We start from the raw sequence: 14446 nt of genomic DNA on the forward strand, positions 1-14446 counted from the left end.
CCCCCCCCCCCCCAGAAGACGGGTAGGGTGGGGGGGGAATAGAGAGCAGGAACGGTGTAACCGAGGTCTTATATCTGAAGAGGACTTTGTAGAACAGATGACTGTGGACATCCTTACTGAGGCATCTCTGCAAATGCCTTTATACCAGGGTAACTATTTGTCTGGCTTCCGGTTAGACAAAGAACCATCTGTCTGCTGTAGCAAGAGGAGTGTTGCCAAGTGGATAGAGCACGGGCCTGGGAGTCAGAAGGTCATGGGTTCTAATCCCGCATCCACCACTTGTCTGTTGTGTGACCTTGGGGAAGTCACTTCACTTCTCTGTACCTCACATACTTCATCTGTAAAATGGAGATTAAGACTGTCCCATATGGGACAGGGACTGTGTCCAACCGATTTACTCGTATCCACCCCGGCACTTAGTACAGTGTCTGGGCACATGGTAAGTGCTTAACAAATACCATTATTCTTATTAACATTGCTATTTATGCATTTCTAGTTCCCCGTGACTCCCTCCTGTATCAACCTTTAAATTACCCTTCACGGCAGCCACCTTGTCTTTTGGAAAGAGCACACCCTGTTTCAAAATCCCTAAATTCCAGCCAGCGATTGGCAGAACTGGGATTAGAACCCAGGCCTCTGACTCCCCGGTCCATGCTATTTCCACTCCCAGGCCACACCGTTCTACAAATACAGTTGGGGACTCCAGAGAGTGTTTCCTTTTACTTCAAGGTAATGCTCAGTTCAGTGTCAGGCGCAGAGCAAGCGCTTAACAAATACAACGTGATCTAGTGGAAAGAACAAGGGTCTGGGAGTCAGAGAAGTCCTGGCTCCTAATCCTGGTTTCCCTTTCCCGCTGCATGACGTTGGAACCCAGTTTTCTCATCCATAAAATGGAGATGAAATGCCTGACCTCCCTTGTATCGAGACTGTGAGTCCCTTTTGGAAAAGGGACTATGTCTGAATCGATTATCCTATATCTACCCTGTGCTTAGAACCGTGCTTGGCTTGTAGTAAGCATTGAATAAATCCCATAATGATAATCAGTGTTATTATTGGATCACCAAGCTGAAAGGGACATCTAGAGAGTACCTGGTCCTTCCCTGGCCTCCAGGCAGGGAGTCAGCACCTAAGATCACGGGAAATCTCCCATTCAAACGGGAGCCAAGGCCAGACCTGTTGAGCTCCCGAGATCAGATTAGATCGAGCTCATGCGGCCTAGTGCCGCCAACTCTTCACTGAAATTCACATTTTCAGAAAAGTTGACTAAATATGATCTTTTTTCAACTAAAGAAACTTCTATTAACAGAGTGTAATCTCCAACAGCTTTTAGATGAGCATGTGAGAGTGTGGCTAGAAGCATATTTTCTGCAAATTATTCTGCCTTGGACAAAGGTCACCTCTTCTGCCCCAGGCTGAAATCATCTTGCTCTCTCTCTCCCTCTTTTTTAAATGGTATCTGTTGAAGATCTGGTGTAGTGGAGAGAGCACGGGCCTGGGAGTCATGGGCTCTAATCCCAGCTCTGCCACTTGCCTGCTGCGTGAACTTGGGCAAGTTGCTTCACTTCTCTGTGCCTCAGTTAACTCATCTGTAAAATGAGGATTGATATGGGACAGAGATTGTGCCCAACCCAATTTGCTTGTGTCTGCCCCAGCACTTAATATAGTGCCTGGCACATAGGAAGTGCTTAATAAATGCCATTATTATTATTATTACTACTATATATCAAGCACTCTACCGAGTGCTGGGCTGGATAATCAGTCAATCACTGGTTATTTATAATCACTAAGCCCTTGGGAGAGTAAAATATAATAGTTGGTAGACAGGTTCCCTACCCGAAATGAGCTAGAAACAATTTAATCAGGCCAGTCCCTGTCCAACATGGGGCTCACAGTCTAAGTAGGAGGGAGAACAAGTATTGAATCCCCATTTTGTATTAAAGGAAACTGAGGCACAGAGAAGTTAAATGACACACAGCAAGCGAGTGACAGAGCGAACCAGGATTACAACCCGGGTCCTCTGGCTCCCAGGCCCAAGCTTTATCCACTAGGGAGATCCCGGCTGCTTCCCAGGCAAGCAGATCAAGTGAAAGGGACACATCCCTGGAACCAGTGGAGTCGAGCACTTATCCTATGCCAGCTGATTACAGCATCAGGCTCCTTGCTGACCTCCCAGCCTCCTGTTTCTCCCCATTCCAGTCCACACTTCACTTCGGTGCCCAGATCATTTGTCTACAGAAACGTTCAGGCCATGTTTCCCCACTCCTCGAGAACCTCCAGTGGTCGCCCATCCACCTCCACGTCAAACAGAAGCTCCTTACCATTGGCCTTAAAGCACTCGCTCTCCTTGCCCCCACCTACCTCACCTTGCTAGTCTCCTACAACCCAGCCTGCACTCTTGACTCCTCTAATGGCAAACTTCTCACCGTACCTCAGTCTCATCTATCTCGCCGTCGACCTCTCGCCCACGTCCCGCCTCTGGCCTGGGACGCCCTCCCTCCATGTCTGACAGGGACTTTCTCTTTCCCCCTTCGGTGCCTCAGTGAAGGCACATCTCCTCCAGAAGGCCTTTTCGGACTAATTTCTTTTTTTCCTTTTATTCAACTCCCTCCTATGTCACCCTGACTTGCTGCTTTTATTCATCCCCTTCCCAGCCCCACAGCACTTGTGTACATATAGTGATTTTATTTATTCGTATTAATGTCTACCTTTCCCTCTAGACTGTAAGCTCATTGTGAACAGGGAATGTTTGTGTTATATCATACTCTCCCAAGCATTCAGTAACATGCACAGTAAACTCTGCACCCCAAAAATAGTGGATAGAGCATGAGCCTGAGAGTCAGAAACTACTGAACAAATATCAGGATTGATTGAAAACGTGACACAGGGAAGTTAAGTGTCTTGCCTAAGGTAACAGAGCAGACCTTAGCAGACCTTGACTCCTAGTGCTGGAGGCTTATCACACGCAGTGCTGCTCTTCACTTTTCACTTTTGTTTCACTGATATGCAAAGTTGTTATCCTCTTTCTAGCTAAAATGTTTGTATATTGTCTGAGAAACTGGAGACGGGCAACATTTTAGACAAATAAAAGGTGGGTTTCCACAGCAACCCATTTTTATTCTTATTAAGGCTCTGGGGGTTGATGCTAATGATCTGGTAATTATCAGCGTGAGAAAATGAAACAAGGCAACTGTAATCTCTCTAACTCTGTAATCTTTAAATCGGGGACCTCTTTCGATAGTACCAAACAGTTCCAGATTATGCATTAAGTAAAACATCAATTTTAGAAAAAGACAAACACCTTTTCTGTACATTTTTTTCTAGATTCATTCACTGCATACCTAGAGGACACCTGGGTGTTGAGTGAGTGATTTTACCTCACCTTTCATTCATTCATTCAATCGTATTTATTGGGCGCTTTCTGTGTGCAGAGCACTGTACTAAGCGCTTGGAAAGTACAATTCGGCAACAGATAGAGAGCATCCCTACCCAACAGCGGGCTCACAGTCTAGAAGGGGGAGACAGACAACGAAACAAAACAAGTAGAGAGGCATGGATAGCATCAAAATAGATAAATAGAATTATAGATATCTACACATCATTAATAAAATAAAATAATGAATCTGTACAAATATACACAAGTGCTGCGGGGTGGGGAAAGGGGTAGAGCAGAGGGAGGGAATTGGGGCGATGGGGAGGGGAGGAGGAGAAGAGGAGAAGGGGGGCTCAGTGCAGGAAGGCCTCCTGGAGGAGGTGAGGGCTCAGTAGGGCTTTGAAGGGAGGAAGAGAGCTAGTTTGGTGGATGTGAGGAGGGAGGGCATTCCAGGCCAGAGGTGGGACTCGGGCCAGGGGTCGACGGGGGGACAGGTGAGAACGAGGCCCAGTGAGGAGGTTAGCGGCAGAGGAGCGGACTGTGCGGGTTGGGCATTTCTAGTCAGCTCATTTCAGCCTCTGGTCAAAGCCTCAATCCCCGGATGGCACCTTTCCTGGGTCAGTGGCTTTCTTTTGCATGGTAAAGAAGGACCGGAGCTCCGTACTATGAGGTACCGCCAGTTGCCCCATTGCCCTTGATTAGTGTAGGCCAAATAGGAGCTACACTTGCATGACCTAGTGGAAGGAGCGTGGGCCTGGGGATCAGAGGACCTGGGTTTGAATCCCAACTCTGCCACTCATTTTTTTTATGGCATTTGTTAATCAGGTTGGACCCAGTCCATATCCCTCCTGGGGCTCACAGTCTTAATCCCTCTTTTACAGAGCAGGTAACTGAGGAGCAGAGAAGTTAAGTGACTTGCCCAAGGGCACAGAGCAGACGAGTGGTGAAGCAGGAATTAGAACCCATAACCTTCTGACTCCCAGGCCCGTGCTCTATTTACTACATCATGCTGAGAAACTGTAGATGAAAGGTTCTGTACAGTCAAAATTACGAAGAGGGAAAAGCAGAAGTCACAGCTCCTTGGGGCCAGGGATCAGGGACCTTGACCACCCTATTTATTGTACTGTACCCTCCCAAGTGCTTAGTACGGTGTTCTACACAGATTAAGTGTTCAACAAATACCACTGATGGAGTGATTGATGAGTTGGGGTGCCAGGCAAAGATCATCCCTTCCCGTAGCTGCGCTATCAAGATTCAAAGTCCATCCGTTAGTCAGCACTACCTACTGAGCGTCCCTCTGTGTTCAGAGCATCATACCAGGCATCTGTGAAGTTGTAAAAGAAAGACATGGTCCTTTGCCTTGGAAGAGATCCAGTCAAGTGGATTATCTTGCCTTGAAAAAGTGGTGCTAAATCAGTTTTGTGACGAGGAGGGGATCGTTCATTAGGCTGTTATATTCTTTCTTGTCCCTCTAATCCATAAAATGAGAGTCCCACCTTGAGTTAATCAGCCAATCGGTGGTATTTATTGAGTGCTTACTGTGTGCCCAGTACTGTACTTAATAATTGGAAAAGTACAGTATATTAAGGTTGGTGAAAATGATATAGAATCTAAGCTCATTGTGGGCGGGGAATGTGTCTGTTTACTGTTCTACTGTTCTCTCCCAAATGCTTAGTATAATGTTCTGCACACAGTAAGAGAATGAATGAATGAATGAACGATCCCTCCCCACAAAATGTTTGCAGTCTAGAGGATCAGAGAAGATGCTTATATAAATACAAATAGGAGAAATGGCAGGATGTAAGGATATGTACGTAAGTGCTGTGGGACTGAGGGTGGGGTGAATATCAAGTGCTTAAAGGGTACAGACAGATCTCAGTTCATAGGCGACACAGAAGGGAGAAGGAGGGAAAACGAGGGCCCAGGGAAGGGCCTCTTGGTGGAAATATTATTTTAAGAAGACTTTTAAGGTGGGGAGAATGTCACATGTGAAGGGGGAGGGAGCTCCAGGCCACAGGAAGGATGTGGGTAATAGGTTGGTGGTAAGAAAGATAAGATTTAGGTAAAGAGATTAGGTTGGCATTAGAGGAGTGAAGTGTGTGGGCTGGGATGTAGTGGGAGATTATCCAGGTGAGGTAGGAGGGGGAGAGCTGACGAGTGCCTTAAGATGATAGTGAGGAATTTCTGTTTGGTGCAGAGGACGATGAGAAACCTTCGGAGGTTTTTGAGGAGTCGGGGACATAGGCTGAATTTTTTTTTAGGAAAATGATCCAGGCAGCCGAGTTAAGTATGGACTGATGAGGGAAGAGATTGGAGGCAGGGAGATCAGAGAGGAGGCTGATGAAGTAATCGGGGCGGGATACGATAAGTGCTTGGACTGGCGTGCCAGCAGATTGGATGGAGAGGAAAGTGAATCCTAGAGATGTTGTGAAAGTTAAAGGTGAAGGGAGATTTGGTGACAGATTGAATGGGTGGGTTGAATGAGAGAGATCAGTTTTTTATGGTATTCGGTAAGTGCTTACTAAGTGTCAAACACTTTTCTAACCACTAGGGTAGGTAGATACAGGTGAATTAGGTAGGACACAGTCCCCGTCCCACATGGGGCTCACAGTCTTAGCTCACGGTTGACGATGATGCCTAAATTATGAGCTTGTGAAACAGGGAAGATAGCTGTCTACACGAGCGGTGAACGGTCACCTCATTTTAAATTGCCAAAATGTTCTCTTGAATTCACTGATGATGTGTCCAGCCTGGGAAACAGCAGGCCTTGTAGGAAGAGCCTGAAAGCCAGAGGACCTGGGTTCTAGTTCTGCTCAGCCATTTGGCTGCAGTATGACCTTGGATAAGTTACCCTCTCCCTTCTCCTCCCCTCAGCGATGTGCTCATTTGGACATATTTTTATTACCCTATTTATTTTGTTAATGAGGTGTCCATCCCCTTGATTCTATCGATCGTGATTATGTTGTCTTGTTTTTGTCCGTCTGTCTCCCCTGATTAGACCATGAGCCCGTCAGTGGGCAGGGATTGGCTCTATCTGTTGCCGAATTGTACATTCCAAGCGCTTAGTCTAGTGCTCTGCACATAGTAAGCGCTCAATAAATACTATTGAATGAATGAATGTTACCTAGCTTCTCTGTACCTCAGTTTCCTCATCTGTAAACTGGGGATTCAGTTCCCGTTCTTGCTCCTACTCAGACTGTGAACCTCACGGGACACTGTGACTGTGTATCTTTTTGTTCATAACATTTTACTTAAATATCTGTTCTAAGATTCCTTTTGTATTGATTCGGTACAGTTGACACCCCCGATCCCTATGTGGAACTTTTCATCTCTTCGACCCCGGACAGCAGAAAACGAACGAGACACTTCAACAATAATGTGAATCCCGTGTGGAATGAAACTTTTGAATTCATTTTGGATCCCAACCTGGAGAATATTTTGGAGGTAAATCGAAAGAGAAGATGGATCGGCAAGGGGCATGTTACTGAACTAGTCACCAGAAGGTGCTGTGGGTGGTTCTTTCACTCATTCCGTCAGTCGTATTTCTGGAGCGCTTACTGTGTGCAGAGCGCTGTACTAAGCGCTTGGTAAGTACAGTTCAGCAATAAAGAGAGACATTCCCCTTTGCAGCTCTGTCTGAAGGTTTGACTGGTTGTTGCACCAGAATTACCAGTCCTGTCTTTGTCTCCCCTCTTCATCGTGGGCAGACCAAGCAATAAAAACTTGGAGAGGCTGCCCGGCATAGTGGATAGAGCATGGAACTGGGAGGCAGAGAACCCGGCTTCACTACTCGTCTACAGTGTGACCTTAGGCAAGTCACTTAACTTCCGGTGCCTCAGTCACCTCATCTGTAAAATGGGGAATAAGACTGTGAGCCCCATGTGGGAAGGGACTGTGTCCAATCTGATCATCTCATATGTACTCCACTGCTTAGAACAGTGCCTGGCACATAATAAGTGCTTAACAAGTACCACGATAATTAAAAAAACAACAAGGCTAGACTCTGCACTCAAATTTAAACCCCAGGGTAGCGAATATTGAGGCTGGCTGCTCTTACACTTTTGACTGACAGTTTTCCCAGGAATAGTTGAAGCATCCTGATTCAGTGGAGATCACCTCTGAGAAGAGATTTTCTTCCAATAGTTTTGACTGGTTTCCAGCAGAGGAAATGGGAGGGAATTGAAAAGAGAGTTTCTCTGCCTCTACATTGCTCATGTCCTCTCTGGGAGATGGGGGTGCCTGGAATGCAAATTCTAATATCGTAAAATGACCTTGAGCAAGTCACTTAATCTCTCTGGGCCTCAGTTATCTCATCTGTAGAATGGAGATTGAGACTGCAAGTCCTATGTGGGACAGGAACTCTATCCAACGTGACAACCCCAGAGCTTAGTACAATGCCTGGCACCTTATAAATGCTTAACAAATACCATGAAAAAGAATATCCTTTTCAAATTGTGACCATCTTATTTAACTTTGCATGGGAAGGAATAATAATTATTGTTTGTGTTAAGGGCTTACGATGTTCCAAACAGACTACTAAGTGTAGTGTTAGATACAATGCAATAGCACAGTGTCTGACACAAGGTAAGCACTTAACAAATACCATAAAAAACAATCAGCTCAGACATGGAGCTCCCAATCTAAATAAAAGGGAGTATATATATTAGACCCCCCCCCCCCCATTTTATAGATGAGGAAATGGAGGCAAAGACAAGTTAGATGACTGGCCCAAGGTCATACAGCAGTCAAATTGTGGACCTAACTTTCCCAGTCCCTAATCTACAGCACTTAAGTACATTTCCTTATACACGGCTATTTCTGTCTATAATTCATTTTAATGTCTGTCTTTCCCACTGGCTTCTTGAGGGCAGGGATTGTTTCTACCTAATCTGTTCTACTGTACTCTTTCAAGCACTTAGAAGAGTGCTCTGCACACAGTGAGTAATTAACAAATACGATTGATGGGGAGAGGCGTGGGGACTCAAAGGAACATGGAAATGCCTCCGCATTGTCTTCAACAAAACATCTAATGTTGCACTCTCTTCTCTCCTTTGTTGGAAGCCAATCTATCAATCATTCAATTGTTGTTATCGTCAATGGTATTTATTTATTTTTTTTTGGTATTTGTTAAGTGCTTACTAGGTGTCAGGGCCTGCACTAAGCACTGGGGCAGATACAAATTAATCAGGTTGGACGAAGTCCCTGTCCCACATCGGGCTCACAGTCTTAACCCCCATTTTATAGATGAGGCAATTGAGGCACAGAGTGCTGAAAGTGACTTGCCCAAGGTCATGCAGCAGAGAAGTAGCAAATAATGGATTAGAACCCAGGTCCTCCTGACTACCAGGCCCTTTTCCTATCCACTAGGCCACGCTACTTCTTATTGAGCCCTTACTGTACGCAGAGCACCATACGAAACACTTCGGAAGAGTAGAGTACAACAGAGTTGGTAGTCACGTTCTCAGAGAACAATTAAACATTCTCATTCATGTCTGACCCAAACATAGGAAACCCAAGCAAGTTGTTAAAGGGATTCATTAAGACTCAACAGCAAGTTAAAGATGGAGAGTTGTGTTCTAATTTGTCTTTTCTACAGATTACTTTAATGGATGCCAACTACGTTATGGATGAAACACTGGGCACGGCAACATTTCCAATATCCTCCATGAAAGTCGGAGAGAAAAAAGAAGTCCCCTTCATCTTCAATGAAGTAAGAACCAAACTGGATTTCATAACCTCGCTTTGAATTTTACATGGGGCAGATTGAAATGTTTCACGATGTGGAAGTCAGATGGGTTCTGAAATTGATTCTCACATGCCATCTGGGTGATATTGAAGTTGAATATTTTTAGCAAGTCTCCAAAGTGCTTCAGTAGTAACATCCTCAAGGTCTAGGTCAAGAAATGTTCATCCATCAGCTGAACCATATCCACCGGTAAAAACTCAGAATATACTCAGTAAATTGCATCTCTACTGACATGTTTTCCCAACTAAGCCCACATTTTCCCTATCTAAGCTGCCGCTCTGCTTCACCTATAATAATGACAATAAGGGTATTTGTGAAGAGCTTACTAGGTGCCAAGCGCTGTTGTAAGCGCTGGGGCAGATACAAGGTAATCAGGTTGCCCCCTATGGGGCTCACAGTCTTCATCCCCATTTTACAGATGAGGTAACTGAGGCACAGAGAAATTAAGGCCCAAAGTCACAGAACTGACAAGTGGCAGAGCCAGGATTAGAACCCACATCCTCTGACTCCCAAGCCCGTGCTCTTTCCTAGGAATTTGGCTGTGTATCCCTTAAGCACCTTGATATTCACCCCAGTCTCAAAGTATTTATAAATTTATCCTCATACTCAACTACTTCCCATAGATGTAATTCGTTTTGTTGTCTATCTCCTTCTGTAAACTGTAAGCTCCTTGTGGACAGGGAGCACGTCTACCAACATAGTTATACTAAAGCGCTCAGTACAGTGCTCTGCACACAGTTGGCACTCAATAAATACAATAGAACAGAATGAACATAATTGTATTGCACTTTCCCCATCGCTTAGTACAGTGCAGTACACATAGGAAGCGTTAAATATCCCTGATTGCTTGAATGATTGATTCAGCGGTCACTTCTCAGTATTTTGGAGGATGGCTAAGATCAGGTTCATTGAGTTGGGTGGGTTTATTACACCTCTGCGTTTTGTAATTCCACAGGGTTAAATTTAGATATTCTTCCAAATAAGGAAAAATGGAGCGCCTTTAAAAAAAGTCTAATACCATTATAAGTTGTGGATTTGATTAATTATAATTCGGATCTTGTTTTTCTTTAGGAATTCATCAGCACAAAGTTTGGGTAATTCCTTTAATGTGAGTAAAACACATATCAATGTAAAACAGATGCTCAGTAATTGTCCACAGTGAAGAAGAGAAAGGCAATCAGTGCATTAGGAAAATATAAGTGGTGAGAGGAGGTTTTTTAGAAGAGGTGACCTGCTTCGACAACCACCGAACAGCTAAGAGAGACAGATATTCCCAATCTAGCACTGAGGTTTCTGGGAATAACCGTCAGAAATCTCACTCTTGTCCTTACCCTGACCTAGTCTCACAGCTAGAATCAGATCAAACCCAAGTGCTGAAACTCCAGAATCCTTTAGGTGATTTTAAAAAAACCCCAAACCCCCCAAAACACCAAAAATTCATGGAATAAGCTAACACAATGAATTTATTTCAGAGTGTGAATGTCTTAAAGAGTGTCCAATGTAATAAAAACTGTATTTGTTAAGTATTCACGGGCAGGGAATGTGTCTACCAATTCTGCTAGATTGTACTCTCCTCAGCACTTAGTACAGTGGTCTGCACACAATAAGCGCTCAATAAATACCATTGTTCGGTTGATGGTAGAATGATGTGGGATATACTATACAATCAGATCAGACTCAGTCCCTGTCCCACACTGAGGTCACAGTCTAAGAGGGAAGGAGAACAAATATTTAATCCCCATTTAACAGATGAGGGAACTAAGACACAGAGAAGTTAAGTGACTTACCCGAGGTCAAACAGTCAGTGGTATTTATTGAGTTCTTACTGTGTACAGAGCACTGTACTAAACACTTGGGGGAGTACAGTACAGTGGAGTTGCTAGACTAATTCCCTGCTCACAAGGAGCTTCGATCTAGAAGGGGAGACAGACGTTTGTAGAAATAAATAAATTCTGGATACGAACGTAAGTGCTGTGGAACCGAGAGTGGAGTGACTTCCAAGTGTCCAAAGGTCGCACAGATGATAGGTGACAAATCCGGGATTAGGACCCAGGTCCCTGGATTTCCACTAGGCTGAGATGGAAGCCAACAGAGCACCTTGTATAAAATGGTCATTTTTAATTTTTTTTTGAAAACACACTTCCTGGAATGAATCACTGACTACCCCTAAATACCTTCCTTTACTCTGGGCCGCTGTGGGTGGAGGGGAGGAAGGAAAGATACTGAAAAAAGTCTCCAGGTGATTTTCGCTGTGGAAACCTCTCCTGCATAGTTGCCTTTGCGGCAAGTGGCTAGCAATCTAGTGATGGCTTCCATGAGCAAACCTCCATGAAGCATTTGGTCTTTCTGTTTCCTTGGGTGGTCACTTTAAACAAGTGTCTACTTGTATTGAGCACTTGTGGTCTTGAAGATATGGGTTAGGCCTCCTCATAATTTCACATTTTAATCATCTCTGCACTCTGTGACACATGGAAACTGATTTTGAAGCATGATAAGGCGGAAAAAAATCCATTTCCTTCCCTCCAACTATTTCCTTTGCTTAGGTGTGTAACCCCCCGGAGCTAAAGACAGATTTTCTACATTCCTGAATTTAAAACAGGTTACATAATTTTTTTTCATGTGTATGTGAGAGAGTAAATAGTATTACTTCATACCTTTTCCTGCAAGAGTCCTTTACAGACATTAGTCAAACTCTCAGTTATGAACTCAACCTTCCATTTATGGGTATCCATCTTCCTAAAACCCATAACCTTTTACCTATTGTCAATGCAGGGGTTGTATTTCTGAAGGGCTTTAAAATACAGAAAACATGTGCTGTGGTACTCACATTTTACTGACACCGCTGACGTGCCCACAAATTTGGACCCATTGTGTTGTACTTAGACAGATAGGCGCTGTCTAGAAGCTGTATCCGCTCATGAATTTCCACATCTCTAGAAAACAGCGGGAAACCAAAGCTTCGTGATTTATTCAGACTAGCCCAGGGACCTGAGTTTTCAGAGTTCAAAGTGAGACAGTGGGCACGACTTCAAGAGGGGTGTGTGTTCTTCAGTAGGAAGACAGGCAGGCAGCCAGAAAGGCAAAGAAATAGCCCCACGGACAAATAGTCAGAGAGTCAGTCAGACAGTCAGAGGAAGGAGTAGAGACAGCAAGAGAGAGCCGGCAAGTGGCATAAAGCAAGAATGACAGATCGAGAAGCCAAAGAGAGTTAAATAGGGAGGAAATGAGCAGATAAGGAAAGAGAGAAGAGGAAAAGAGAGAGGAGGAGACGTAGGCAGAAAAGAAAAGGAAAGAGAGAGACAGAGAGGCAGCAAGATGTAGAAAAATTAGGGTGGCAAGATATCGTTCAAAATGGTTTGAATGTCCTTCCGGAATTGGAATATTCGGTCAATCTTTGCCTAAAAAGCCTGATATTTTAAAAATCTGACATACATATTGTCTCATTCAAATTATTTTAATCTTATGCATTTTAATGATCAAATTGCCTTCATCATCGTCTGCTTTGGAAAATGACCTAAAGCTAGCCTCGGAAATAAACACTGGTTCACAAAACGTAAAGAGAATCAGTATGTGCCTGAAAAACCCCCAAAAACCTAAAAGAAGACATCCAATCGTAGGTTTCGGAGAAGTGCAACATAGCCTGCCTTACCTTTCCGTTCCCCTTTCCTTTGCTCTTTTACAGGAAACTGTGTTGGGTGGGGGGAAGCTCTGAGTGAGTTTGCTAGAAGCAAAACTACTAAAATGGAGAGAGGTAGGATGCGGTGGGGAATTGGTAGAAAGAGGAAAGATGAAGAATGAAACAAAGCTGAACTAGAGCGGTATCGGTGCAAGCGTCAGAAATCTTGAGCAAGGTCTGGCCACGACAGTATGGCCTCACCCTCTCAGTTCCACTTTGCCCTGATTACTAGTCTGGTCTTTGCTGCCTCCCATTTCATCTTGTTCCCCTTTGAATCTCCATTGAAACCTGAGTCAGAGAAGTTGGAGCAGCTCAGGAGTCAGGCTTCAGGCTTTAGATCTCCTCACCTAGACTGTAGACTGATTTTGGGTAGGGGACATATCAACCTCAACCAACTCATTTGATCTGTACTCTCCCAAAGTGCTCAGTACAGTGCTCTGCACATAGGAAGCGAGAAGGAGCGTGGCCTAGAGGAAAGAGAATGGGCTTGGTGTCAGAGGACCTGGATCTTAATCCTGGTTTTACCACTCGTCATCTGTGTGATGTTGGGCAAGTCACTTAACTTCTCTGTGCCTCAGTTACCTCATCTGTGAAATGGGGATTAAGTCCAGAAGCCCCATGTGGATGGGGACTGCCTATCTCCCCAGCGCTTAGTCCAGTCCTGGTACATAGTAAGCCCTTGACGAGTACTGTTAAAAAAATACCACTGATGGATTGATTTGGTTCCCTTTCTGTCCTCGCGAGGGAGGAGCAATCTTAAGGGCCTTGCAAGATGGTAGCCCGAAGGTCCATTTCAGGGAAACTAAGTGAATGATGGTTGCTGGATGAGTTAGTGAATAGGTGGCTGCTTATGCTTCCCGACCATTAGACGCGTGCTCTTCTCCTATCCCCAGTAGGCAACGGTGTCTTCTTGCCTAGGTCAGTTAAGTGGGGATCCCAATTAGTAGAAAATAGCATGTATTGAACACCCGTTGACTAACTAGTTCTATAAAAAGTGCTTGAATGAGCGTTAGATTTGAGTGGGCTTCAATTAGGGATATTCATGATGTATTTCCTTTCAAGTCACTTTCCTGTTTTCTCTCCCTGTGTTGACTTCAGTGAAAATTTTGGTTTCTCTTGGGTCATCCTGGCTCCAATCCAGACTCCTGAGGGTAACAAAGTCATCCTGCAGTTGGGAAGATTGGGTGGCAAATTAAATGTGTCCATAGACTGCCCCTTTGAAGCTAAGTTGCGGCTTGCTTCTTAAAACTCCCTCAATTTGATAATAGAGGGTGCTCCCCTAAGCCTTATTTCACGAACTGCGGCTATTCGTGGCCACCGATAAAAGAGACTTCTCTCTGAGGGGGTCCACCGCAGAAGGTACTGGCTTTGTTTTTCTAGATGGGGAGATGGTAGCATCTTTAATATTCATTCATTTATTCATTCAATTGTACTTATTGAGAGCTTACTATGTGCAGAACACTGCACTAAGCACTTGGAATATTGCCTTGAAACAACTGACTGCCTTCTAAAGAACAGGGGAAATGCTAGCCCTTTGAAATTAGTCAGGACGGGACATCTGAGTCCCTTGTCACTCTGCCTTCCTTTTATAGAATGAATTTGGTTTGGTGAATAAAAAAAAACCCCAACAAATCCCCAGTCATCTGAAAGGGTG

At 44.4% G+C, this 14446-nt stretch overlaps 1 protein-coding gene across 1 annotated transcript in view; it reads left to right on the forward strand.

Annotated features, from left to right (window-relative positions):
- Window positions 1-14446, forward strand: part of PLA2G4A (phospholipase A2 group IVA) — a 110979-nt gene that overhangs the window by 46095 nt on the left and 50438 nt on the right. Inside the window, exons 4-5 of the mRNA XM_001516265.4 lie at window positions 6666-6814; window positions 8967-9080. Coding sequence (XP_001516315.1) covers window positions 6666-6814; window positions 8967-9080 — 263 coding nt within the window. The remainder of the gene's footprint in view (window positions 1-6665; window positions 6815-8966; window positions 9081-14446) is intronic.

This window comes from Ornithorhynchus anatinus, chromosome 16 (genome assembly GCF_004115215.2).
Source record: "Ornithorhynchus anatinus isolate Pmale09 chromosome 16, mOrnAna1.pri.v4, whole genome shotgun sequence".
Taxonomy (NCBI): domain Eukaryota; kingdom Metazoa; phylum Chordata; class Mammalia; order Monotremata; family Ornithorhynchidae; genus Ornithorhynchus; species Ornithorhynchus anatinus.